Genomic DNA, 27,772 nt, shown 5'->3' with positions numbered 1-27,772 from the left:
GATCCTGCATTTGCCTCATGGTTTTTATTATTATTTATGAAAATTGCAAAGAGCTTGTTTGTGATACTTGAACTGTTTCTGTTTCTCTTTCTTGCAAAATGTACATAGCAGCAGTTTGAACAAATACATTAAACTCACATTGTACAGCTGGATTACCTCACTCTTCCTATGAAAACATTGTAATATGTAAGAAAGACAAAAAAGAGCAAATCAATGATATAATATCTCAGTCATAAAATAATTACCAGCAGAGCCTGGAAGTAATGAGATACAGGTAACAACATTACCTGTAAATACTTACTTCCAGTGGTAATGAAATTCTAACAACATTATGATGGGGGAAGCCAAAAAGTGACCATAAGATCATTAGCCACGTTAAAGACAATGTTTTCTAAATTAAGAAAAAATTAGAAGCTGCATAGTTATCAAGATCTTAGGAATATAAAGAAAAGCCAATTATATCTTACAGAATCCCATATCTTCATAACCTAACTGGGATTAACTATCACTAACAAGAATAATATGAAAAGTTAGGTAAAGATTCAATATCATAGTTTTTACTTGGTTCTTGCTTAATCGTTTTCCATTCTGGTTTAATGACTGCTGTTTCATGATAGGCCAACATATTTCCATTACCAATAGTTGGTAGGCACTTTAATTCCACGTTTCAAGACATCTTTTCAGTAAGGAGAGAAAAGATGTAAAGCAACAAAGTGTCATATCTCTCTTGCAAATGGGGGGATTGAAATGAAAATTACCATGTATATTCAGATTTGCAGGTTTGTAAACTGCCAGCCAACCCATATTCTAATATTATACCCAATCCTATATCAGGAGACCTCAGAATGGCTTACAAATAAAGCAGGTGAAACAGGTGAAAAACAGGTAGAAAGTATAAGCTTAAAACATATTAATATACTGAGTTAAAAACAAAATTTAAAAGTTTTTTTAAAACTATAAATAACTATAAATAACAGTCTGGGGCTGAATTAATGAGACCCAAAGTCCCAAAGGCTTTGGCAAGGTAGAGAAATGTGACTTCTGGATCAAGATCTATGAATATTGAGAACTTCCTGTTTATTTTAATATAATGCCTCATGCGAAATCCTGAAATCCACAAGGCAAAAAGTACGAACTCTTTACAGTTAGATTTCACTCTCCCTTCGTTTTCTTTACCCCACCAGAAAACATCACTGCACATTAATTTACCTGTGGAAGCCAATTTTGGTCCTTTGCCATCATTATTTCCTACCTTAAGTATACCCTGTGCCTTCTCCATTTGAGAAGAAACTGCCTCCCCCTGTATCCTACTTTTCTCCCTGTCCCTTTGATTTTGGAGCTGCTTTACTCTGTGTGCCCTTTTTAAAGATGAAATTGATGAGAGGCATGCCATGGAGTGGAACTATTCATATTTTCTTCCTTCTGTGCTCTCTCTCCACTCCATCTCATTCCTGACCCCCTACTGGAGCTTGTTCTTTTGTCCTTTGCTGCAAAATGGAGGCTTCTGCAACAATACTGCTAGGAGGCAAGCTGCTGCTGTCATTTGTAAAATATAGACATATATGACCATTAGCTTCTGTAGTCTTGGCTCTCTTCTTACTGCGTGGTGAGAGGAGGTTTGAAATATTTCTTGGATTTGAACTTTCTATTTAACATTCTAACTCTGAGAAAATACTGTTTGCCCTTGATTCTTCCTATGTTTATTTCCTTTGCTGCAAATTACTCTGCATAGCAGTCTTACCACAGAATAGAAAAGGAGGGTAGTGACGTGGTAATTCAGAGAGAGAAAAAGCAGGGAGAGAAGGGTTAAGCTTCCCTATCTTTTATAGCATACCTGCTCCCAATTACTCCCTCCTGAAAATAATTCTAATAGTAATACCAGGCTGCAACAACAAGAATATAATGTCATGGTCAAGAAAAATAATAGTATCACTTAATCAATAGTATCTGCTTTGCTCAGAATTTCCATAGACCTTTTTCCCCCCAGATATTTTTATTGGCTCACCTAGAATTCACCTAGAAGTTGTGTCCAGTTCTGGGCACCGCAGTTCAAGAAGGATGTTGAAAAGCTGGAACATGTCTAAGGGGAACAACAAAATTGTTAGAAGGTCTGGAAGGTCTGGAAACAAAGCCCAATGAAGAATAAGTTGGGTAAATTTAGCCTAGAGAGGAAAACAGTAAGATGTGATATAACAGCCACCTTTAACTATCATGTGGAAGATGAAGCAAGATGGTTTTTAGCTAATCTGTAGACTAGAATATGAACCAATAGATTCGAATTAGAAGAAAGAGGATTCAGTTTAAACATTAGGAAGAACTTCTTGAACCTTTTGGCAATGGAATCGGTAGTGGAGTCTCCTTCTTTGAGGGTTTTTAAACAGAGATTGGATGGCCATTTCTCAGGAGTTTTTTAGCTGCGTATTCCTGCATGGCAGCAGTTAGGCTAGAATAATAATTATTATTATTATTATTATTATTATTATTATTATTATTATTTATATATCGCTATTCCATAGATCACAGCGGTGTACAACAATTGATAAAACAGTTAAAAACATCATAAACCCCCAACACCTCTAGTTGGTCCTTGCTGTGTCTTCCAATTCTCATTCTATGAAGATACTGCTCCATCCCAAAGACTGCCATTCTACTGATATGTGTAGCTCAGGCCTAACACTTTATTGTTCAGCTGTATTCATTCCAACACTAGACTACCTGTTAACAGCTATTCCAGCACTGGATGACCTCTGATCCTAAACCCCAAGCAAATCCTCCCTCCCTGCAATAGGGCTTCTCACACACACTCCTAATTGCAGAATTAGCATGGATGTCACCAGGGTCAGACCACTAGGACATTCAGATTGTCAGAGAAGATAACATCATCTGCTACCCCCTGAGATTTCCCCCTCCCCTCTCAGTTTAGCTGCAAGTCCCCACAGCAGCCAAATAGAAACATGCTTTCTCAGCAAGTATATATTGTTGTGTTGCTGCTGCAAGACAACTATTCGGAGTTTCTTTGCTCTAGAATGAGGATTTAAGAACCATTAACTTTACAAAACACGTGTTCTTGGTGGAGAGAAAAAGTTATAGAATGGGTTTGTTGAAGGAAAAAAAGCACAGCGATTATGGCTATAGGGGTTGTTGTGATAGTGCTCCCATACTGCACAGGTGATGAAGCTAATGAATTACATCTGCAAGACACATTTGGCACATGCAGTTCCTGTGTCAACTAGATGTATTTGTATGGAACCCTACAGAAACCATGTTGTGCAATAGATAGATAGATAGATAGATAGATGTGCTCTTACAGCTTCTCGCTGGGTCACAAAGAATGCATACTGCTTCATTAGGTTGTACACATGTGCATATTTTATTTTCTTAAAACCATCTGGTAGGACAAGATGCCTATTGTTTCTTTACTTCTGTGTCCTCTTTGTAACAGAATGAATATTACTGTAGGTTAGATTTCCTGTGGAAGAACAAGTTCAAAAAAGAGCGTGAAGAGATTGAGACCATGGAAAATTTGAATCGTCTGCTTCTGGAGAATGTACTTCCTGCTCACGTGGCAGAGCACTTTTTGGCAAGGAACTTAAAAAATGAGGTCAGTCCTCCTCACCACATCTTGCTTTCATTCTTCCAAGCTAAAACAAACTAGGGTACTGCTCACCTTTGGAAGCAGTCCTGTATAGAGAGAAGAAACACGCAGCATACTGTAGACTGCGTTCCACTGAAAGTGAAAATTGACAAAACAGCTTGCCTTTGTTTCATTTTGCAAGAACAAACCATCAAAAAAGTAGATTCTGCCTGATTTTGTCTCATCTGCTTTGTGCCCCAGCAATGACAAGGTTCAAAGGTATTGCTACCATTCATTATTTCCTTTTGGATGAAGGCTCACTGTAGTTTTACAGTGTTTTTTATCATATTTGTTTGTTTGCAAATAACTAGCAGATATGAGAAAATAGAAAGGAACAGAGCTTTTGAAGCTGCAAACAGCACATTGCAAGAGTCTCCTCATTCTGTGATTCCCTCTTACAAGGCAGCTGCCATGATGTTAAAGTGTGTCAAACTGCATTGATTCCTCTCCTCAGATCTGTTGATGACATATCATTTTAGTGATAGCTTGCTTTGTCAAAGATATTATACTGTATTGTGAGTGACTGATAAAAACATTGATCCATCTAGTGGCTTAGAGAAATCATCAGAAATGAATACTTGCATACTGATCCATTGCAACCCATTGATGTACACCCAGTACTCCATCACTAGGCCTCATAATTGAAGGGAGAAGCACTGGGAGCATAAGTTCAGCAGTCTGCCTGTTTTATTGCAATGAATGGGGAAGCACTCTGGTGCAAGAATAGCATCTGTACATTGATTTCTGGATCAACATTTATTTTCAATTCCCTGTTTATTCCGCTGACGGAAGAAAACAACACCATAGTTGTCAAAATTACATTCTTCAAAATAACAGGAGTTAATTCCACATGCTTATTTTTGTGATCTAGCATCTTAGTTCAGTAATGGTGGCATGACAGGTGCCAGACCTCAAGATTTTATCACTTGCTCTGTAAAACATGTCTATTAAATATCACCAATATATGTGCAATGAATCTATCAGTTTGTCATGTATATCACAGAGGAATCAAAATACAGTATGTGTAGGGTATTAGGTTAATTTAATAAATAGATCAAATCACCTAGCATTAATGTTTTTACTAATTTTACTCATGAGAATGATGTTGAGGTGAAAGCGATTCATCATCAAGTAAGAAACAGTAAAAGAAAAGAAGTCAAGAGGGAGTTATACTGGTGATAAACAGGTGCAAGGACACCTTCCATGGAATTAATCATCCTTCTTCCTTTCTCTTTCCTCTCTCAACTGTGCTTTTTTGAATGCCTTCTGGTTGAGGACATTGTGTAACAGGGTCTCTCTTTATTCTCTTTTGAACAGGATCTATACCATCAGTCATATGACTGTGTCTGTGTCATGTTTGCCTCCATCCCAGATTTCAAAGAGTTTTATACAGAATCTGATGTCAATAAAGAAGGTTTAGAATGTCTGAGGCTTCTGAATGAAATCATAGCTGACTTTGATGATGTAAGTATTTTGTGTCTAAAATATATGTAAGACGTTAATGTCATTATAGAAATCCTCCTTGCTTTATGCTTAAAAACCAGTACAAATTGAAATTTCTTTATGCATTAACTATTTTCAAAGCAAGTAACTGGAGGTTGAGTATCCCTTATACAGATTTCTGAAATACCCTAAAGCCGTCCACATGGGTGGCTGAGATAGTGACACTTTTGCTTCCTGATGGTTCACTATATATAACCAACTTTTTTCCTGCACAAAATCAATAAAAAATAGTGTGTACAAAATTAACTTCAGGCTATGTGTATAAGGTGTGTATGAAACATAAATGAACTTCATATTTAAACCTGGGTCCCATCTCCAAATTATCTCATTATGTATATGCAAATATTCCAGAATCTGAAAGAACACCAAATCCAAAACACTTCTGAGCCCAGTCATTTCAGATAAGGGAGACTCAACCTACATTTATGTAGAACAATCAATATTTACTATGGAAGCAAAAATCTAATTATAATTTCAGGCAAAAAGAAAAATACTATTGCCAAGAGGAATAAAAACTAAGCAGGCAGGATCAGAGAAGTTGTGGCTATCCCTCACTCCATCCCCAGACATACAGTGACATCTGTGTTGAGATCCATGGGGGGTCCTCCAAAGGATCTCAGTAGTTCTGTAATTATACTTCTGGCCAGAGAGGGTTTGCCAGATGCTTCTCTGACCCTGCCTGCTCATCTTGAAGCACTGAATGACCATGTGAGGTGGCTTCATGTCTTTACAGTCAGTTGGGAAGGAGGCTTTGGATACAGCTTGAGGAGGAAAGGCATGCCAATCCCCACAGCACCTGAAAAAGCCCATCTGAATGCATAAGAGGCTCTATGATGTGCAGATGTCCCTACTTGAATACCAGCCAAAATCTGCAGTGTCATGGATTGTTCTGCTTGGTTTCAGTGAAGCTGAGGGTGAAAGAAAACAAGTGATGTGGGGCCAAAGTGGAGGTGATCGGTAGCCAGCAAGAACAAATTGTTTGATAGATATTTTTATCCTGAAACTTTTGTGTTAAAATATAATTTAAAGCTAAAAGCTGCTTTCCATTTTCTCAGACTAGTGAACATACCTGAAGCTTGTAGATCAGGTAGAAGTCATGTGGCACTCCAGGTATTATTGGGTTACAACTCCCAGCATTCTTCATTATTAGCTACAGTGGCCAGGGCTTCTGGGAGTTGCCATCCAACAACATAATTCCTTACCCACTCAAGGTTGATGTGGCTGGTGTCCCTGCCATTCCCTCTGTGAGTGGTGATGTGCAACTTGAATCTAAAACTGATTTCTCTTCAGGCCCCCAAATACTGTATATTTTAGCTCTAACATAGGCCAATGTTGGGCACACGTGGCTGTACACACACTCCCTATCTTTTGTTAGGTCACACAGGAAGGGTTTGCAAATATTCAGGATAGAGTCATGAATCCTTGTACTTTTATAAGCAGTCATATGTAGGTACAGATTCATCATGTGCTAGAAGAATTACTTGTAGAAAATTCTGTTACAATAAATGGAAGACTGGGAACAGAGAGTAAAATTATGCACTGGCATGTGAGAAATGGGAATAGTCATTAGATAGGCAGGGTTGTTTTGAATGGTAGAGACAGAATACTAGAGGCATTCACCACTACTGTCTTTTTTGGCAGTTCTACTGAATATAAAATAACATCCAGAGAAACATGTTCCTGGTTTTTACCACAGATAGAATAGTAGAGCAAGCTCATAAACCTCCATGTGGATTTTCATATTTACCATAATTTAGCATTATGAATCACTCTCATTTCCTATGTTTATGTTAAGCTCCATTCCTAAAACTGTTCTTATAATGTGACAGAAACATGTGGTTGGATCCAGAGTTCACCCACTGCTATTGAAAGGGGTTTTCCTTTCCACTGGGAGAAGAAATCAGGATCTAACAAAGTCTTCTCACTGAAGAAGATGGGACAGTAACAGTTTTTACCAAGGAGTGTAAGGTTCTGCAAGGTGTATGTGGTGGAGGGGGGATTGAACATTACTTCTCCTATTCCTACTTGCAGGATAATACAAATTATAGCATTCTGCACTAGACAACACTGTATCCAACCCACAGTACATAGTACCTTTCATCTTTTTATGTACCTTTTAACTCTTTTTTTCTCCTAACGCACATACTTCATGGGTACTGTCAAAGAGAGGGCTCCTGCCACTCTCACTTCTTAGAAGGCACTGTGCAGCTATTCTGCCTTTACTTTAGTTAGAAAAAAAGAGAAGAAACAAGGGAAAAACACAGGAGGGCTGCATATTGAAGACATCATGTAGTTATCCTACCGGATTAAAAATGCCCAGAATGATTTACGGTATGTAAGCTACTGCCAAAAAGGGTGGCTCTATAGATCCAGCTGTTGAAGTAAAGCTGCAGAAAATGGATGGACACAGCTCCTTTTGGAGAATGTTATAATACTTTTTAGTCAAAGCATCTCTTCCACATGCTGAAGATTATATTATGTGCTCAGAATGTGTGGAGAATTTCAGTGAATATAATTTCAGAGATGAACAATTTCCTGCACTGGTTTGAAATTTTCTGTTGTTCCAGAGGGCAGCTAACAACAATAAAACACGCAAACTCAGTCCTGAAGGCATACAATAAAAATGTTATTACCTAGCCATGTCATGAACCTCAGATTGAATGCTTACAGATAGGGCTCTGCCACTTCCTACTCCTTCTTTACCAGGGCTCTTGATAGTGGTATCATAGAATGTAGAGAGAGGAAGAAACACTATTTCTCTTCTGTCCCATTTGGGGTGTGGGGAGGGAAACTAACCAAGGGATTAATTGTACACACACGGTGTGGGCAAAATGTAGCCCACTAGATGTTATTAGACTGCAGTTCCCATCAGTCCCAGGCAGCATAGCCAGTGGTGATCTATGCTATGAAAGCAACTTCTGGAGGGCCACACTTTGTCCATATCTGCTATATATATTTAGATGGGAGTAAGCCCAACTGAACTCAGTGGTATTTACTTCTGTGTGGACATTCATAGGGTTGTTATGAAAGACTAGACCGACACAAACCCCGTTAACTTGACCAGGGAAATAATACACTGTGTTGAACCTGATTGCAGGGAAGTTTTAATTAATATTAGAGAAGTTCTTTGCTGAATTTAAAAATAGATATTAGAGAATGATACTGGCTACAGTAAAGGACTTTAGTACAGTCAGCACTGTAGTACAGTTATCACTTTTGGTATTTTAGAGGCTTCGAAACTGAAACTTTCTGGCATGGGGGTAGGAGCCCTTAGATTTCTACAAATGGTGTCAGAATTTTAGGTGTCGTTTTATTGACAATCCCAGTTTTAGATTTTATTATATTATCTATGATGATCAATGGAACAGGCACATGTAGCTGTTTTTCAAAAATTGTGCAATGTTCTCATCTCCACGGAAAATAGAATTTCCTAAGCGTTTGAAAAAATTACTTAAACTGGGTTGTTTTTGTTTTGTTTTGTTTTGTGGTTGCAAACCAGTTTCAAAACTATTTTGATTCTGCATGTAAAGAATTGTAATTTGGATGTTTGCTGTGGAGAGCTAGCTGTTCTAAATTGAACATCCATTTGTACTTTGTTTTCTTTTGGGTTGTCTGCCATGTGTTCCTTCTGTGGTTATTACTGTTTGCCTGCCATTTTCTCATTGTTAGCTTGATAGGTTATCTCTCTTATGGCCAGTGGCTAAAAGAAGTACATTAAGGGCTCTTTTATACTAGTGAAATGGCTTGGTAATGCAGGATTTGTGGCTGTTCTTGCCTTTTTTTTTTTTTTTCATTTCAAAGAACCCCATGATGTTTTTGTAATTACACAATATTTCAGTCTTTCCCTCTTCTTTCCCAGACTTTATAAAGCCTTGACACTTTTTTTCTAGAGTTGTTTTTTTTTTAAGTTAGACAATGAAGACAGGAAAAAGATAGAAGGGGATATTGTTGGGTAGGTATACTCCCTCCCTCCATCACAATACTTATTACAAGGATACCCACACATGATCCAAAAGTATCACATATCATGTTTGGAGAAGAAAGAGGCATAAACAGACAAAAAGCAGCAGTATAGCAATTGTTTTGGAGTGACATTAAATTACACAACACAAACAGGCACAAATCGCCAGTCTGGAAGACCTCCTCTAACTTACTAAAGATACAGAAATAATGGTGGGGGATGTGTGCAAATACTTTGAAGACATGACTGAACTTGTACATCCTACAGGACTTCATGACATGTTCTTTTCACTTTGAAGTATAGCAAACCTGAGCTGCATGACATATGATAAGCATGATATTCCAAAGACAGTAAGCAAAGTTCTTAGAGTTTCACTCATCAGACTTTCAAAACTAATGTCTACTCTCCAAAGCATGCAACACCTGGCAGCCAGAAAAAACTGTCTATGGCTATAGAGATCATCTTTTATAAAGTATCTAGGTAGATGACATTTCTAAACAGGCTACTGTGATAAAACAGTAACCTGTTGAACATGCTGATACATTTATTTATGGTGCGTGCTTTCTGAGACAACTGCGACATCTCTGCACCAAGTTCCCTGCTGTTTCTCTCCATCCTCTGTGTGCCATATGTGCCAGTAGAACCCAGGGGAATTGCAGGAACACAGGAGTTCAGTGCCGATCCTCCATATCCCCACCCAGTCTATCCTTTCTGCACTCTATAAGTTAGATACTACAAGTTCGACTAGCAAGGGAACTGAACTCTGGAGCCTGAGAAAGCAGCAGAGCAGGGTAGCTTTCCCATCTGAGCTCAAATACCATTAGTTCACCTGAGAGAGAAGTGCTTGGCATAGAGGGAGTGCAGAATGGTTCAGCTCTTCACACCTGCATACCCCTGTTGCTTTTACAATGATTCCCTTATCTCTACTTTATATGTGATTTTCATTAATAATTTTTTTATTTCTGCTGCAATTATTCCTTCAAACAAAGGCCTAAAGAAAACACTTGGAACTATACATTAACAATTAAGGTGCATTATTATTATATAACCCTCAAATGTCTAAGAATACTTTTTCTTGCCTTCACAGCTGTTGTCTAAACCCAAGTTTAGTGGTGTTGAAAAGATCAAGACCATTGGGAGCACTTACATGGCAGCCACGGGACTAAGTGCAATGCCCAGCCAAGAACACAGTCAGGTACAGATCGATATCGCATACAGCTTTTAGGGATGGTATTTTATATTTGGGCAGGAGACAAACATGGTGAGCTTTGGATTAAAGCAGAGCTTATGCTGCTCCCTTCCCCACATTCCAAAGAAACTCTGGGAACATTTTCTTAGATGCAGGGAACAGGTTGCAGTCTAGAAAATGAACTGGAGATGTTCCAACGTGAGCCCACAAACATTTGCTTACACTTTTGGAGCTTTTAAATCGTGGAACTCATTATATTAACAAACATAGTCACATTTAGCAATGTAACACAAATGGGGAGGATAGAATGCCTAGCTGACCATGGACCCACCAATTCTTCCTTGCAGAGACTTCTCACCTCGGGCTGTTCATTTCCACCTCCAATGGCCAGGCAGCATTTTGAAGGAGTTAATCAGTGGAAAAGGGAGGGTTGAGACCTCTCTGCTTGCCAATTCCAGATCTTTTATATTATAATGCAACATTCATTTTTAATGTCCCCACAGTCAACATAGACTTGGTTATGAGCAGCTCCAAAATTTCAGATGGAAAATAATATTCATACTTACTTATAATACCTGTGTTCCAGCCTTAGAGAATCATATCTATATTTTATGAAATGATACTGAGCTTGGCAAATAAAAATACATCTTTCCCATCAACACTTCCCTCCTAGTTTCTGAGAGAGAGAGAAGATTTATACTTGTTTGGGGAAAAGTCGATGTAGGCTCATGCTACATTTTTCGAGCACACTAAATCACCTCTAGCCTCTTCCTTTCTTTTTGTTGCTATGGGACAAAGCAGGACTCATTATTAGTGGAAATTAGTAGTGTAGACCTGGCCTGAAAGACAAGTGAGCCATCCTTATGAAGAGGTGAGGCTAGGGATTGTATCTTCACTATAAGCATATTTTGTATGAAATGGGCAATGTGATGTCAAACAAAGCTGATGTCCTGTTGACCCAGCTTGGGCTGCTGTGCTAGACCCAAAACTAAAAGAGGCCCAAAGTGCCAAGAAATCATATTTCTTACTGTTCTTCAAGCAGCCAGGAGGTAAGTAGGGATTGTGGAGTAAAATGGGGGTGTAAATACTTGGTTATCTCATCCTTGCATGTAAGGATGAATAATTACAGTAGTTTTTTCCTCACTGTGAGAGAAAATGAATATTCCTCCATGGTATTCTCCCTATAATCAAATAGGCCAAAGTGTTGCAAAGGAATTGTGTGGTTTCCTTTGCATGGTTTCCTGCATAGGACATAGTGTTTTCTGTGCAGGAAACTTATTTTTGGCACATAAATGGTAGGGGGTTGTGTGTTTGTGTGTGCGCGTGGGCGTGCGTGCACACACACACACACACAATATTCTTAGACATCACTTCAGACCATACAAATAACAGGAGAAAACTGCACAAAATTTGTACGGGTCTGTTGTTCCTGGCAGCATTTTCAGACTTTGAGGGAATGCTTTTTTCAATCTGGGAATGAATAACTAATATTCTTTCCACCCCTAGACTGGGGATGGATCTACACTGCGGAATTAAAGCAGACTGATACTATTTTAACCGCCACAGCTCAGTGCTATAGAATCCTGGACTTTGTAGTTTTGTGAGATATTTAGGCTTGTCTGTCAGAGAGACCTGATGCCACAACAAATTGCAAATCCCAAGATTCCATTGGATGGAACCATGACACCATCCTATGGTGTCAAACTGTATTAATTCTGTATTGTGGCAGCAGCCTGATTTAAGTGAGTGGATTACTTTTGCCAGGAAACTGGAGAGTGGTTTGCCCACAGGAGGCCCACAGTAGCTCTCTCACCGAGCGGTGACAGACATCTAGAGCGAGCCTGGAACTTGTACCAGCCATGCTTCTTGATTGCCCATCAGGGCATGTCTAACATAAAACTTAGCTGTCCCTACACAGCTACAGTACGGATGAAATATGATACAACCTAGCCCTATGTGTACTTTTTCAGAACAAAATCCCATTGAGCTCAATTATTTTGTTTATGTTTAATTTATCAATAGACATTTCACTTTCCCGTTTTAGGAATATACTCAAAGAGTTAGCATGCATAGGATTAAGAAGGTTCCTCTGAGGACATCTGCAATATTCATATGGGGGTTTGCAGAGAACAAACATGGTGAAAAGGTTCCTTGCTTCATATATGTTTGCTTATTTAAATTCAGGAGCCTGAACGACAATACATGCATATTGGGACTATGGTGGAGTTTGCATTTGCCCTTGGAGCAAAGCTAGATGTTATAAACAAGCATTCCTTCAACGACTTCAAGCTACGAGTAGGTAAGCAGCATCTATCTAAGCTACAAGTGACATGATCTTTTGGGTTTTTTACAATTAATGATTCTAGTTCCTCCACTTTGTTGTTCAACTATCATGTATTTTCAATAGCAATGCATTTCTGCTTCCCCACCTCCAAGTTAATCTCAGTATTAGGACATTGTGCAGATTGTGCTGTTCCATTCCACCCCTTCATCCAAGGGGACAGGGCTGCTATCACGACTACTCTGAGAAGAGCCTCCAAAGAGAACATCCACAGATGCCTGGCTCAGAGGAAACACATACAGTTTCTTATTACAATCTGCCAACTGTGTGGCTTGGAGGAAGGTCACTCTCAGCCAGGTCTTTGAACCTAAAAAGCAGTGCAAGGTAGTGTCAAGAGCATTTTCTTCCTGCCTCAAGTGGTGCGAGAACATAGATGTGGATCTTTATGTGTGGTATTATACGAGTGATACTTTTATTGGCCAACCAAAATGAACAAAATCCATGTTGCGAGTTTTTGAAGCTCCACTGGGTTCTTTATCAGGGAAAGATGTTAAAATCACACAGGAGAGGAAAAATTATGATAATGTTAGTCACAAGCCTGCATTTTGTCAAGATGTGGCTGCTTCTGGCCTGGAGGGAGTGAAAGGACAGGCCCACTGCCATCGGGCCTGAAGAAGAAGGCCCTCCCTCCTCGCCAATTGTCATCTTCTGGCCTGGAGGGAGTGAAAAGAGAGGCCCAGCTCCATTGGGCGCAGCCTCAATTAAGAAGCAGAGTCCTCCCTCCATGGGATCTGCCTTGGTCCAGGCCTCAGAGGGAGAGAAGAACTGCTGGACCTGATCCCTTCCCTACCACCATTCCCTTCTCCTTTTGTGCCATGTCTTTTTAGATTGTAAGCCTGAGAGCAGGGAACTCTCTAATTAAAATAATTATTGTAAGCCACTCCAAGAGCCTTTAGGGCCGAAGGGTGGGATATAAATACCATCAATAAATAAATAAATAAATAAATAAATAAGATGGTACTGGAGGGAAATTCATGCAGGCACTCTCCTTATCCTTCTGGGCATGTGGGTACTCCAGGAAATAAAAACAAATCAATTAAGTTCCATTAGCAAGACAAAAAGAGATGCTCCTTCAGGCTAGTTTAGGAGAGTTACATGATTGTGGCAAACATCATCATGATTTCCCCCCTCCTGTATGATTTTTAACATCTTTGCCTTGATGAAAAAGCCAATGGAACTCCAAAATCTTGCAATGTGTATTTTGTGCATTTTGGTATTACTATTTTTGGGGGATTTTGGATGTTATTGTACTTTGCTACATAGCCAACACAGTTACCCCTGGATATGTTTGCTATTATAAGGTCTGTCAGCAGCAGATAAACAGGGCTTGTGCGATGAACACAACCATCTCAGAAGATTAAAGATTTTTCTGTGTAAGGAGAAAGTAAATATTCTATGTCATGGGAGATCACTGGCGTTCAACTGAGCAAGATGATACCATATAAAATAAGAAGTGTGGGGAAAATCCAACGTAATGACTTACATTATATTTCTCCTCTGCTGCTTGGTTTCTTTTATCCAGCTATCTTGAGCCTTAAACACATACATATATCAACTCTATTCAACTGCATTTTTCAGTGGCATCAAGTAAATTACCATATTATTCATGGTTTGTAGTATACAGTGGCAAAAAATTGGATTCCTGACTGACAAGAGAACCATTCCAAGATTTTAATATTCTTGATACCCATTAACACCAAATATTTTTGAATGTACTGTGAATTTTAGAAGTATGAAATGCAAACTGTGAATAAATTTATCCTATAAATATATCTGAAACATTTGTAAATTTAACAATATTTTATCCTTTCTCATCCGTTCTGACCAATTCCAATTTGTTCTTGTTGATTTCATTCTTCTTAGTGTATAGTGCCACCAAGTGGTGAAATCTTACCAATTGGTTGATAAAGGGAACGTGCACGAACATTTTGCCACTAAAGGCACATGTCCAATGTTACACTTGTCCATTAGCATCACTTTCTCCTTTTCTATATATTTCATTTGTGTATTCTTCCTCATATCTATTTTCAGAGGTTTGCAAATATTTTCATAATTTGTAGGGTTTTAAAAAAAGATGCCTCATTTTGAGGGCATAAATGACTCTTCCTTTTAAAAAATGGAGCATTTGGAGAGGGGAAATTATCTCCAGCACACATGTACACCCCTCCCATCCCACAAGGCTTGCCCCAATTCCTTCAGATGTGAGGTGATACTGGTTCAGGTTAGCCTGGTTAAGAGAAAAACAACTGGGGAAGAGGAGCTCCTAAGTAGAAAGATGGGGGGGGGGGGGGGGGCAGTTCCACACTAAGGAGGTTATCACACTAGCGAGATCCCGGGAAAACTGGATTTAAAGGAGACTTAAGTTAGAGAAAACCCAGAAATGCCCAAAGTTTATCACACGACATTGCTGTTAACGTGAAATAACACAAAGTTAAACTGAAATTAAACCAGAGAAAAACAGCAGCTTTTTACTTTCGGGAAATTCTGAAAGCAAAAAGGTGGCGTTATTCTCCACTTTAAGTTCAGTTTAACTTCACGTCATTTCATTTGTGCAGCAATTTGGTGTGATAAACTTCCTGGATTTGTGGGTTCTGATTACATTCGAATTTTACTTAACTCTAGTTTAAATCCTGTTTTCCTGCGAGACCTTGCTAGTGTGATAAAGCTGTAGGTTTCCTAAGGCTTCAGCCTTTTCTAAGGAAACAAAAATATTGAATATCAAAATGTGAAAGCCAAGCCTGTTAGGATCTAGCTTTAACTTAGCTGAGTAGCAGAAATGTACTGTGCTTTCCTAAGAACTGAGACTGATTCAAAAATAAGAAACACGTATTTTATAGTTTAAAACAAAAGTTTACTAATGGCTTTAATCTATATTTACATAGAAGGTATATCCTAATCTAGCTAGTGAATAGTTCAGGTAAAAGAAATATTTATCTCACCATCTTTCAAAAGCAAGTTGAAAGAGCAGGAAAATGGAGGACCAACAGCTCAGTTGAAAGTCTTTTTGAGAGAATGTCTGTTAGTCCCAAAGAGGGAGTGACCGAAGTTACATAGGAGTTTATCACACAGGGTTTTCCCCATGCAGAAACGGGATTTAAAACAGGAAAATCCCACAAAAGCAGGATCATTTTCACATGACGTCAAGTATTAACATGTGCACAAAGTGAAAAAAATCCGCAAAAGTGGGATTGTTTTCACACAACGTTGTGGGCATTGAGCATTAACATAAAAACAAACCACACAGAAAGTGGACAAAATCGGCTGTTTTTACTTTCGGGGTCCTGCTTTGGTGGGATTTTTCCTGGATTTAAATCCCATTTTTGCACGGTATTTAGGCACTTAGACTTCCATGTGACAAACTCCATAGTTAGTTTGAATGAGAGAGAGAGAGAGAGAGAGGTTTGCATGCAAGAATTCCCTATCTATCTAAGGAAGGGGAAAGAGAATGCAAAAATCTTCCAACAGTGATCAAGGCAGCTGTGAATTTCAAGATCGTGATCTGCCACCATGGCAGGTTTGGCCCTTGATTTTTTTGTGTCAAATATCTAAGTGACAAGAATCTATCCTGAATACTTGATACCCACATGAGTAAGCCAGTCACTCCATTTGAAGCCTCTTTGTACATGTAACAAGAATCAAACCAACTTTCTGGGTTTTCTTTTAAACAGGTATTAATCATGGACCTGTAATAGCTGGTGTTATTGGAGCTCAGAAACCACAGTATGATATCTGGGGCAACACAGTAAATGTGGCCAGTCGGATGGATAGCACCGGTGTCTTAGATAAAATACAGGTATGGTTTCCATCTGTACTAATAATCAACAGCTCCTGCAGAGGAATCTTCATCTAAAATGCAGTGGCATGATAAAATAGGGAATATTGCAGAGATAGACAAATGAGGAGAGCAGCAGGACATTAGAAAACAAATACATTTTTAAGAATTCTGGCTTCCTTGGCTAAAATGCTAGGATAATTCCTTCAGGATCTACAGCAATAGTTTTCCTACTTTTTCTGATCCAGGCTCTGCCTTTAATCTGAAATACAAACTTTTAAATCATTTTTGTCAACCGTTGATGGCTGCCATCTGGTTAATTAATTATGGTGTCATAAGGTTTACACCATCACAACTCACTTTTTTAGTTGTCGTGGAGGTCATTATTTTGTTCCTAGTACAGTCACCAAAATCCCACCCAGACCTATCTTGTGAGCTGCTTAGTCCACCCACCCCCCACCCCCACATGGCCATTTTCATGTCGGCAGAGAGCAGGCGGATGAACTGTCCTGTAACTGGATGTGCTGCAAGGACATCATTTGCAAAGACTTGCAAGAACACTGGAGGTCTCTGCAGATGCCTCCTGAAGAATGGGCAGCTACAGGAAAACAGCTGGATGCATCTTTGCTGCTCCCCCCCCCCCACTCTTTGGCAATACAGAACTAGTTGAGGGGGAAATGCTGTTTATAAGGTGTGTTTAAAGGGGGGAGGAAGGAGCTTGAACGCCCCCAGGGCCTGATAGGGGGGGGTTCCGACCCCCCAACCCCTCCCCCCCGGCTACGTCCTTGAAAGAGTGGGATGGAAATTTCAGGGCCTTCTAGATTTACTTTAAAAACAATACAGACTTGTTTTGCATTTCAGGTCACAGAAGAAACCAGTAACATCTTACAAACACTTGGCTACATTTGTACCTGCCGAGGCATCATTAACGTTAAAGGAAAAGGAGAGCTTCAGACCTATTTTGTACATACTGAAACGACAAAGTCCCTTTCACAAGGGAATGTGGCATCCTGAAATATAACCTTGGGTGTGGGCAGTCCCACATTTTTAGAGAAAAAGTATTGCACATTTTTCTTAACCCTCTTTTGGCCCATACCATGAACATGTGTGTAATTTTCTGGTATATAGAAACATTGCTGTAGTAATGTCTACAGTCTAGTGCCACTGTCCAGCATCAAGAGATCTCAGTAATCTGTGCTATGGGCTGAGAAGACAAGCAACAACTTGCACTGTCAACTCTGAAGTGGAAGAGAGGAACCATGACCATAATTTGAGAAATTAAGGTCTGAGACTTGGTTTAGGGGTAAGGAAAAATACAGAGAAGAACTGAGAGGGAGGAAAATATACAAAAAATGGCAATAAAACTAAAGCTGCATGGAAAACTGTGGAAAGTATGGTAGCTCCCCAATAACATCCTCTAGTCCTGAATTTCTAATCTCGAATTCTGATCCTTCATCTACTACAACTAGAGTGTGTTCACCAGCTATATCCCACAGCCAGCGACACAAAATGGAACCCCGGTTGACTGCCTTCACAAAGGAAGTCGTAGCTGAGCAGGACCAGTTTTGTATAAATTGTGTCTAATGTTTTGATGCCATTGTCTTTTGTAAGATTAACTCATTAAAAATTTATATGTAATTTATCGCTAAACCTTGGTTTATTAGTAGCAGTGATACTGCCACTACATTCATATAGCACCATCAAGGCATACTGAGCTTTATGGCATAAGAAAAAGACAGAACCCTTGTTCCAAAGGATTTATTTATTTATTGTATTTATACCCAGTCCTTCAGCCAAAATTTCCCCCAGAGCTTCTTACAAATCTTTGATAGTTCCATGCCCTCAGGCTTACAATCTAACAAAGACACAAAACAAAGAAAGGGGTGGCAGTGGTGGAGGGGATTCAGTCCCTCAGAGGCCAGAGCAATGGCAGCTTTAACTTGTGAGGAAGGGCTTTCACCAGCTGCTGGACAAAGGCACAATGGACCTGTGTTTGGCTGCTCTTCTCTCTGGAGATTATCACATGGGAACAGGATAAGGATGGGATCACTCTCCTGTCCTCATCCCAGCTTTGACTGTGATCCTGTAAAAGGCTTTCAGATCACAGTGCTATTGTCCCATGATTGAAGCGGCATTGCATTAACGCGAACTCCCGTTAATGCAAAATGCGGCTTCAATAACAGGACAATGACAGGATCTGCATGACATCGTTTGAAAGTCTTTCATGCAATTGCAGTCAGTCACACTTTCCGGATCGGATAATGTCCAGATAAGCAGGCTGTCGTATGAAATTCTTCTCGTGATTGTGCTGTGAGAATGGGAAAAGGATGGGACAACGATGTTTTATCCGTCATCTGATAATCTCCTATCTCAGAGGCCAGAGCAATGGCAGTTGAAATATGAAGGGAGCACCTCTCCCCAGTTGCTAGGCCAAGGCATAACAGAATTTACAATCTAAAGTGAGCAGGGTGAGGCAAGGAGGGAAAGTGACCGACTGCAGTAATTTAAACTTTGAATTTTTTTTATGATTTGACACTTTACACTTGTGCCTGTAAGTTGCTTCCTCATTATGGATCCTCAGTGCTGTGTAGTGCTATAACCCTTAAAATTATGTTTCACTTTAAACATAATACTAAATAAAGCTGCCGGCAGCCTGAATACAGAAATGGGGGCTGTTCAAAGGGCAGGTTTCACTTCTCTAACTACACAACTAGAGTCATAAGGAAGTAATCAAGCAAGTTGAGCCTTCAAAAGCAAGCTGTTGCTGCAACAGTTTTATTACCAAAATGCTAAAAAACATGCAAAAAAGTAACTGGAAGCCAATAGACCAGAACATCGGAGGGAGAAATTAAAAGGAAGGGACAGCTCCACCATGCCTAGCCCAGACACAAGAAGGATCCTTCCTCAGTTCCAGCTGCCATTGCCCTGACCTTGGAGGGAGAGAATAAGAAGCAGTTTCTGTTGGGCTTAATCCCCCACCCTCACTGCCATCCCTTTCCTTCTGTGCCATGTCTTTATAAGCCTGGGGACAAGGAACTGTCTAATTACTATTTTGTAAGCTGCTCTGAGAGCATTTATCAGGGTATAAATACAATAAATATTTCATCTGCAAAATGTGCATGAATAAAGGATTGCAATCCCAGAGAAAAGGATTGCTGTGGAAGCAATTGCCATTTCTCTTTCAGCAACCAGAATGCCTCTGGCTTACATCAACACTCTCACCTCAACTTCCACACCAAGAAAATGTGAATTTTGAGAGTTTGAATATATTGGCATTTATTTTATCATTTTTGCATTGTATTTGGTTTCTGGTACTAATAAGAAAGGAAGCAGGACCCCTGCAGTGGACTGACACCTTCTCTCATCATTAAAACGTTTGCTGCATCCTCTTTTTACATGGCTGGGCTGACCAGACCTGCAGGATCTACTCTCTTTTTTAGTAGTTTCCAGATCCACCAGCAGGAGCCTGGTGAAAAAGCCCTATGAGGAACAACTTAGGGAGCTGGGGATGTTTAGCCTAGAGAAGAGAAGGTTGAGAGGTGATATGATAGCCCTGTTTAAATACTTGAAGGGATGTCATATTGAGAAGGGAGCAAGCTTGTTTTCTGCTGCTCCAGAGAACAGGACCCAGAACAATGGATGCAAGCTACAGATTCCACCTTGACATTAGGAGAAACATCCTGACAGTAAGGGCTGTTTGACAGTAGATCGCACTCCCTCGGAATGTGGTGGAGTCTCCCTCTTTGGAGGTCTTTAAACAGAGGCTGGATGGTCATCTGTCAGGTATGCTTTGATTGAGATTTCCTGCATGGCAGGGGGATGGCCCTTGTGATCTCTTCCAACTCTATGATTCTAAGATATACGGGTTGAGTCTCCCCTATCTGGCATTCCAAAATACTCCAGAAACCTTTTTTTTTCATGAGTGGCTGAGATAGTGTTTCATAAGCAAATTATTAAAAATAGGCTATGTGTATAGGAAACCTACATGAATTCCATGCATGGGTCCCATCTCCAAGATATCTCATAATGTACATGCAAGTATTCAAAAACCCAAACCACTTCTAGTCCCAAGAATTTTCAATAAGGGAGACTCAGCGTGTACACTTAGAATTAAATAATTCTGAGCCCAGTGATTTATTTGGAAGACCAGAGATTGATCAGATCTGGCCTCTTCCCACATTTGTCCTATATTTTGAGGATTTAATCAGATATTGCTGTGCTCCTTTCAAATTTGTTGCTGCATTCACAAAGGATGAGAAATGGTGTTTGGCAGGGCAAGTAGTTTGACATGAAAACAGATTCTCTCCTCAGTTTGGTCCTCCATCCCTCCAGGTTCAATGCACAATGGGGATGGTCAGACCACAAACAGGTTTGCCATATGGTCTTCTAGTCAGTGCTCTTTCTGAGCAACTACAGCTGAGATGTGTTGGAAGCTCCGATCTGTCTCTTTGAAAGCATGAATCATTCATAGATAGGCCTCCAGGCTTAATTAATAAATAATGTTCTCATTGTTTTGAAGCCTTTCAGCTAACTTCCAGCTAAAGATAAGTCACTCCCTTTTGTAGCTGTATGCCTTGGGCTCCATCCCCACCTCCTGGAAGGTGTTGGCCCTCTCCATCACTGATACGGTGTCTCGTATTTCATATTCACAAGCAAAGCATCAGCAGTCTCTGCCTGATGCAGGTGTCCTTTTGTTTTGTTTTTTGGGAGGAAGGGTTTGGTCTGCAAATTCATTCACACAAATATTTTATGTGTTCAGGGAAATTGAATTTGTCAGCTCTTAATGGCCCTTTTGCTCCCTCAGAAGCCACTTTCCTCAACCTTCCAGTGCCCTGTATCTATTGATTGACATCATAATGGACACAAGACTGTCTCTTAGTAACCAAAGAACTCAGCAGACACTCAGGCTGGAAAAAAGCTGTGGTGGGAGTCCTGAAGCCGGCCAGCCAGCCAGCCAGTTCAAGCTTGGCTGGGGAATGCAAGAAGTCCAAAATGGAAAGGAATTGGGAGCCGAAGAGGAGGAGGAGGAGGAGCTGGGAGGAATCAACGAAAAACTAATAAGGCAGCATAAGCTTCCACTCTCTGCACAGTCCGCCTTCAGCTATGTCCCACCCCAGCGTAAGGATCCCCCAGAACTCAGCTATTTTCACCAAGAGAGTAAGGTGCGTTCAGAACAGTGCAATAGAAAATTTGTGGTGGGGGGATCAGAGTCTGAACTACTGTAATAAGGATGGAACATATCAGAAATAGATGTGGGTGTGCAAGAGATCATTTAAAACATTTCAGGAGCCAATAGCAAATTGTGACATGAGTTACTAGTTACTAGTTAAATACTGTAGCAGACACTCAGTATTTACATACACAGCCTTCCACTGGAATTAGATTTGGATTAGCCCATTTGGAGAATGGTAAAATCAAGAAGAGTCATATGTTTGTTTTTTTCTTCTCCCTTACTAGCCATAGTTTCAATGTGCTGCTGTACATTAGTCAACAGAGACCCTTTGCAACATGTTGCCTTCAAGGTACCAGAGGTGCTCTTGCAAATTGCAGGTGTTCTTCAACACTTGTCTCTATAGATATGCCCCCAAAAAGAGTCTGAACAGGCAAGCAGATGTACTGATCCATACCATCAAATGTGAGATAACCATGTTATTCTGTTTTAGCATAAAGAGGCATAAAGGAATCCAGCAGCACCTTTGAGACTGAGGAAAAGACATTTCTAACACAAGTTTTCATGGACAGCATGCAAGCTTATGTTAGAAATGATGAAGTGGACTATTGTCCATGAAAGCATATGTTAGGAATGCCCTTTTCCCATTTAACATCAATGGTGCTACTGGGTTCCTTTATGTTTTATCCATACCAAGATTGCTACTGTAGCAGTTTTCACTTTCACCCAAATAAAGTCTTTAGTAACATTAATGTACCTTAATTACGACCAGAAATGATTTGCATGATGACAGGAATAGCTCACAAGAACATACTGTTTCAGGAGAAACTTTTGTCAGTCACCTTGAAGACTACAGCAAAGTTCAAAGGAGAGGTAGCATGGTATCACTGACCCAGCTAATCCAAAGGCCATGCATTTTGACCCTTTGTGCCTCAACTCCACTATACCATTGACTATCACCACCACAATTACCAGTGATAATACTGGCAGTGATGGTATTTCTGAATTACTTTACTCACCAAGACCCCCAAAGCAATGCACAATAAAAGCACAATATAAAAACAAGCCATTTTTAAAAAAAGCAAACCAAGCCCATTTAGAAAGCTGAGGGCCTGGCAGAATAATTGCAGTTTCCACCTGCTGGATGCTCAGCAATGTTGGCACCAGCCTGACTTCCCCTGAGAGGGACTTCTAAATTCAAGGTGTGGCTACAGAGAACCCCCTGGCTCTTATACCCACCAGCTTCAGATGGTGGGATGTGGAATGCAGCCTCTGTTGATTTCAAATTATGGGTAGGTTCCCAAGGGAGTAGGCATGCTGTAGATATCCTGGCCTTAAGCCAGGTGCACCCATCAAGCCCAGCCAGCACTGAGTTGGGAGATCTTATCTATAGGTACAGAATCAAAAAGGGCACACTGGTTGTCACCCTACCAGCACTTCTAAAAGCATACCAAGTATTTTACTTGCCATCAACATATTACACAAACTCAGAAGCTTATTTTCCATCTCTGTTCAAATTTGCCCTGGCTGATATTTATTTAAGTTCTATCCTGCATTTCTCCCCAAAAGTCTGAGGTGCTTTAATCATCCTTCTCCTCCCCAATGCACTGCTGAAGCCTGTTGCTTAGAGTAGGAGCAGCTCCTATAACTACTCGCAGCTGCCTGTTCATGCACTCAATCTGTCCTGAGTGTATTAATGCCTGGGCTTGACTGCCAGTTTCTCTGGGGGGTATAAAACCTCTTTTGTGATCTGGTTGTCATGGGTATGAATTGCTTCTTACCTCAGCATAGAATCTGTGCGAGGCAGAGACTCACTGTCAAAGATGTGGCTGGTTCTTTCCAGTTAGCGTGTTTCCACAGCTCTGCTCCCACTCACCTGCCCCAACACATATGTTTCTGGGCCTCATGCATTCTCAGCCTCCAAGCTCATAATTTATTCAACTTCCTTTCTTCCCCCTTTCTTGGAATCTTCTGACTCCTTCATCACCTTTTTTAAGATTGGAGTCACTCAAACATTAACAATAAGCAATAAAAGAACCACTGGAAGCTTAGCATATCTGTGCTACAGACTTTTCCATCATAAAACTTCTTGACACATTACATTTTACAAATTGCTTGGCAAGAATTACATAGATACCACTTGCGCATATACCAGGGCTGAGCTCCAGAGGGTTTTCCAAAGTGCTTCATTCTGAAATCTGTGTTATGATGACAATAAGACATATCTGACCATATGCAATGTGCCTTTCACCTAGTTTAAGGTGCAAGTCATGTTGGGCACACAGTATTTTCCAGATGTCTCTGAGCCCTGGTGCTTCTTTCAGCACCACTGGAAGGCAAAATATGACCTGGCACTAACAGTCTTTGTTACAAAGGAGAATCAGGTTACAACAACTTCAGATTGTCTGACATCTTTGGGGAATCCCAAAGGACTCTGAAAATAACCAGTGCAATGGAGAAGTACCTTCTTTATGAGCCAAGCTTGGCAAAACCTACTTTGTTGGACTAACACTTGCCAAACTCTTTCAGCCAGCAGTAACTTTTAAAAGATTTGCCTAGAATGCAGTGTCCTTTCCTTTCTCATTTCAGTGGACTGGCACTTCAGGTTATGGCCTTAGGGTCACCCTAAGTCGGAAATGACTTGAATGCACACAACATTACTTACAACCCCCACTGGTGAATCTGATTTGAATCATTTTCAGTTCATAGCCATATCATTTAAGGACAACCACATATTCCCTGGGCAGGTGTTTTGCAGCTTTTGCAGTCTTTGTCATGGCCAGGTGTCATGACGACTCTGCCCATGCATGCAGGACTGTAACTCTGCCATGCCCCTTTCTATTCCCTCAGGTAACATGTCAGTAGTGGAATGAATCAAACTCATATGATCAACTGGTGTCATAAGTATACTGTTTTGTAATCCTGTCAACTAATGCCAGTTCTCTTCCCCATTCCTTCCCGCCGCCACCCTTATTTTAAGCCAGGAATTGTTTCACTGTATGACTGCATCTTTAAAAGGCCTGCTGGCTATGATCCAAAACTTCATCGGTGTGACAGAGAGCATGCAAAAAGCAGAGGACTTCATATTAACGATGAGGTAATTATTATGCTGACATGGTTGATTGTACAGTTGGATGGAAACCACAATGCTCTCCTTTCTATTTGTAGTCTCACACATGATAAGATGAGGTATTGGGTACTTCATGATGCATTGCCCAAGACTTTGCCTTAGACTAGCAAGACTCATCTTAAAGATATAATTCTAAGCACCTTTATTTGATTTGATCAAACTAAAGACAATGATTATATCATTTAATGACTGACTGGAATCTTTAGTTCAAATCCTGTTTAGTTCAATTTAGTTCAACACTCAGTCAGGAATATCAAAATATTGTTCTGGTTAAATCACATTCAGTCCATCTTTCACTCTCTGCTGGAGCAATCTCTTACAACTGTTCTCAGGATGAAGTGGAGGCAGAAGTGTAAAGTGCTCAGAGTGTCAAAGAATAAGATTTGTGAGACAGCATGGTGTAACAGTGGTTTGAGTGTTGCACCAGGACTCTGGGAGACCAGGGTCTGAATACCCACTCAAGCATAAAAACACACAGGCTGACCTTGGACAAGATATACTCTTTCAGCCTTAGAGGAAGGCAATAGAAAAAAACCTATGAATAAATTCCCCCCACTCCCACCCTAGGATAAGGTCACCATAATTCAGAAATGATGACACACAACCACAAAGAACATTTGCATTAATGGGATATGATGTCCACAGTACCCTTCCCCAACATATCTGAAAAGAGGTGATTTGCTTCTTATCAGCTTTCTTCACCGTCCACCTCTCACATCAATACATAGTGACAGGAAATAAAATGGCATGGACAAACCTAACTTTAGTATCAAGTGAAAAATCTTTGCCCTTTAAGATCTCTCTCTCTCTCTCTCTCTCTCTCTCTCTCTCAAAATGTTAAGGATTATTAAATTGAATTAGCCGTAATTTCATCCAATTGGAGGAAGCTACAACAGCAAGTTTAGCATCTGAGGTCTACCAGATGTTTTTCTGACAGTTGATTATTCTGCCTGGGAATCAATAGGAATTGGAGTTCAGCAACATTGTAGGACATTTTGGCAGTGTTTAGCTATGAGGATGACTTATTTTGGGGGGCAATATTCCGAAAGCAATTATATCACCAACGCTAGCAATTGATACTGTAAATGCAGTAGCATCCTATGGCCTCATAGCTTTGGCTGAGACTTTGTGTTGGCTTCAATATGGGGTCTGGGTTATGATATTTCTGCTACCCTAAATCTGCAGCCTTCCAAATATAGTTGAACTGTAGTCCCTAGACAGGTAAACTTCATAATTTCAGTCAAATATATACAGAGGTTAGGGAAAGCATGTTAAAGACTTTTAACATTTGGGATTTTGTTCATAATTAACACTGAAGTTATAGGGCTTTGTCCTTAATGTAGATGACAGATAATACTTTATGAACAAAAACATATGAAAGTCTATATGATATAGTGCTTGCTCACACTATATTAACAGTGTCTAAAGTTCAGAGTGGTTTTAAAAGTTATTTCTCTCTACCTGGCATGGGCAGGTTTTTTGTTGCAGGTACAGTATCAGTGGGTGACATATTGTAGTAGAGCTTTCTGCAGCTCTTTAAGACAGCTTTGTAAGGCTTTTCACTCCTACTTGGGAACTTAGCTTTGCAGCCACCAAATGAAAAGACAGTAAGCCATACAGGTATCTCCCAATGTGTCCTGATATGCCAAATGATCCATGTGAAGCCATGAGCACTGCTATTGCCACAGAGTCAGTTGCAAAATGTTGTATAAACAATGGGACATATTTGGTTAACTTCCTTCTACATCCTTCTCAAAAATCAGTGTTTGAAGTAAAGGGGAAAATAACCATAGTAAAGTTACATCTTGGTTGAGAACTAGTCACAGAATTGTGCCCCTACACCTTTTCCTCTTTGATAGACAGCTTGGGGAGAAGGTGGGATGGAGAGATTGATTCATTCTGCATCTTACCACCCAAACTTTGGGGGAGTCCACTTTCATTCAGACAACTTTACAGAAGACCCACTTCACTTTGGACAAAGCGATAGTTGGGCTTTGTACAAAGTGAAGTGGGTCTTCTATAAAGTTGTTTGAATGAAAGTGGACTGCCCCCCGAAATGTCTCACTCCAGTGTACAATTCTTCCAGGCTGAACGTACACTCATGGCAAGAACCCAACATGACATTAGAGCACCATATGAATGCTGAGTATCACATCTCATTGCACCAATGACTACTCTTTTTCACTTTCTTACAATGAGATGTAACCTTTCAAAATGTTCCTACAGGAAAAAGCAAGGCCTACAGCTGTCTTGTCTTCTTCTGAGTATGGGCGGCGCATAGACAAGCCTGTGGAAGACATCAATCGAGACCACGTTCGCATTAACCATATAAAGGCAGAATTCTACAGAAAAAATGAAATCTCTTGCTTGATACAGAAATCCAGCAGAAACACTGAGCCAACCTAAGGTTTTTCTGCTGTGAGCAAAAAGAACTCCATTTACTACTGTCAGTCGTATGCCTTTATGGCAAGGTTTTTAGCCTTTCCTACTTACTTTAACAATTATACTTGGACATTTGTGCTATTACTAGCTTGCACCAGTGTGATACTCACAGGAATGCTGTAAAATAAGAAAATAATGCTCGTAAAACTGATAAAAAGATATGTCTGCCTTTTCCAGTCCACCCACCTTGCTTGTCTACAAGTAGCTAGCTTTATCATTTCTTGTGACCTGTCAAAAATATGTAGGTTATAGCTTTGATGCATAAATGAACCAGCCATTAAATCAAGGACAAGAGTTGGCAGCACTTCTTCTTATTTAACAAGTCTTTCCCCTTAGAAATAAGAAAAATTTATCTTCCAAATTATGTCTTAAAGAACTAATGACTTACTTGTTACAAAGCAAATTTCATTAATATTTTTAGATTGCTGAAATGATGGTTATGTGCCTTCAAGTCATTCCTAAGTAATGGTGACCCTAAGGTAAACCTACCACAGGGTTTTCTTGGAAGAATTTGTCCAGAGGGGATTTGCCCTTGGCTTCCTCTGAGGATGAATGAGTGTGATTTGTCCAAGGTCATCCAGTGGATTTTCATGGCTGAGCAGGGATTTGAACCCTGGTCTCCCAGTGTCC

General features: G+C 40.0%; 3 protein-coding genes across 3 annotated transcripts in view; all 3 read left to right on the top strand.

The window, feature by feature from the left end:
• ADCY2 (adenylate cyclase 2) overlaps positions 1–18,038 on the top strand; it is a 149,046-nt gene extending 131,008 nt beyond the window's left edge. The window contains exons 20-25 of the mRNA XM_042465160.1: positions 3,443–3,601; positions 4,952–5,098; positions 10,186–10,293; positions 12,472–12,586; positions 16,297–16,421; positions 17,262–18,038. Coding sequence (XP_042321094.1) covers positions 3,443–3,601; positions 4,952–5,098; positions 10,186–10,293; positions 12,472–12,586; positions 16,297–16,421; positions 17,262–17,414 — 807 coding nt within the window. The 3' untranslated portion in view covers positions 17,415–18,038. The remainder of the gene's footprint in view (positions 1–3,442; positions 3,602–4,951; positions 5,099–10,185; positions 10,294–12,471; positions 12,587–16,296; positions 16,422–17,261) is intronic.
• Positions 1–27,772, top strand: part of MTRR (5-methyltetrahydrofolate-homocysteine methyltransferase reductase) — a 328,893-nt gene that overhangs the window by 255,409 nt on the left and 45,712 nt on the right. The window lies entirely within an intron of this gene.
• On the top strand, positions 21,253–27,301 carry C4H5orf49 (chromosome 4 C5orf49 homolog). The gene is made up of 3 exons (XM_042465163.1): positions 21,253–21,562; positions 24,551–24,667; positions 26,927–27,301. Exons 1-3 carry the CDS (start codon positions 21,257–21,259, stop codon positions 27,104–27,106), a joined length of 603 nt encoding a protein of 200 aa, XP_042321097.1. The 5' UTR covers positions 21,253–21,256; the 3' UTR covers positions 27,107–27,301.

The sequence above is a fragment of the Sceloporus undulatus genome, chromosome 4 (assembly GCF_019175285.1).
Source record: "Sceloporus undulatus isolate JIND9_A2432 ecotype Alabama chromosome 4, SceUnd_v1.1, whole genome shotgun sequence".
NCBI lineage: Eukaryota > Metazoa > Chordata > Lepidosauria > Squamata > Phrynosomatidae > Sceloporus > Sceloporus undulatus.
This window is presented reverse-complemented; position numbering and strand designations above follow the sequence as displayed.

Coding starts and splice junctions, on each gene's coding strand:
- C4H5orf49 (XM_042465163.1), top strand. CDS start 21,257: ATGGACACAAGACTGTCTCTTAGTAACCAAAGAACTCAGCAGACACTC. Junction 21,563..24,550: donor ATTTTCACCAAGAGAGTAAG/GTGCGTTCAGAA, acceptor CCTTATTTTAAG/CCAGGAATTGTTTCACTGTA. Junction 24,668..26,926: donor GACTTCATATTAACGATGAG/GTAATTATTATG, acceptor ATGTTCCTACAG/GAAAAAGCAAGGCCTACAGC.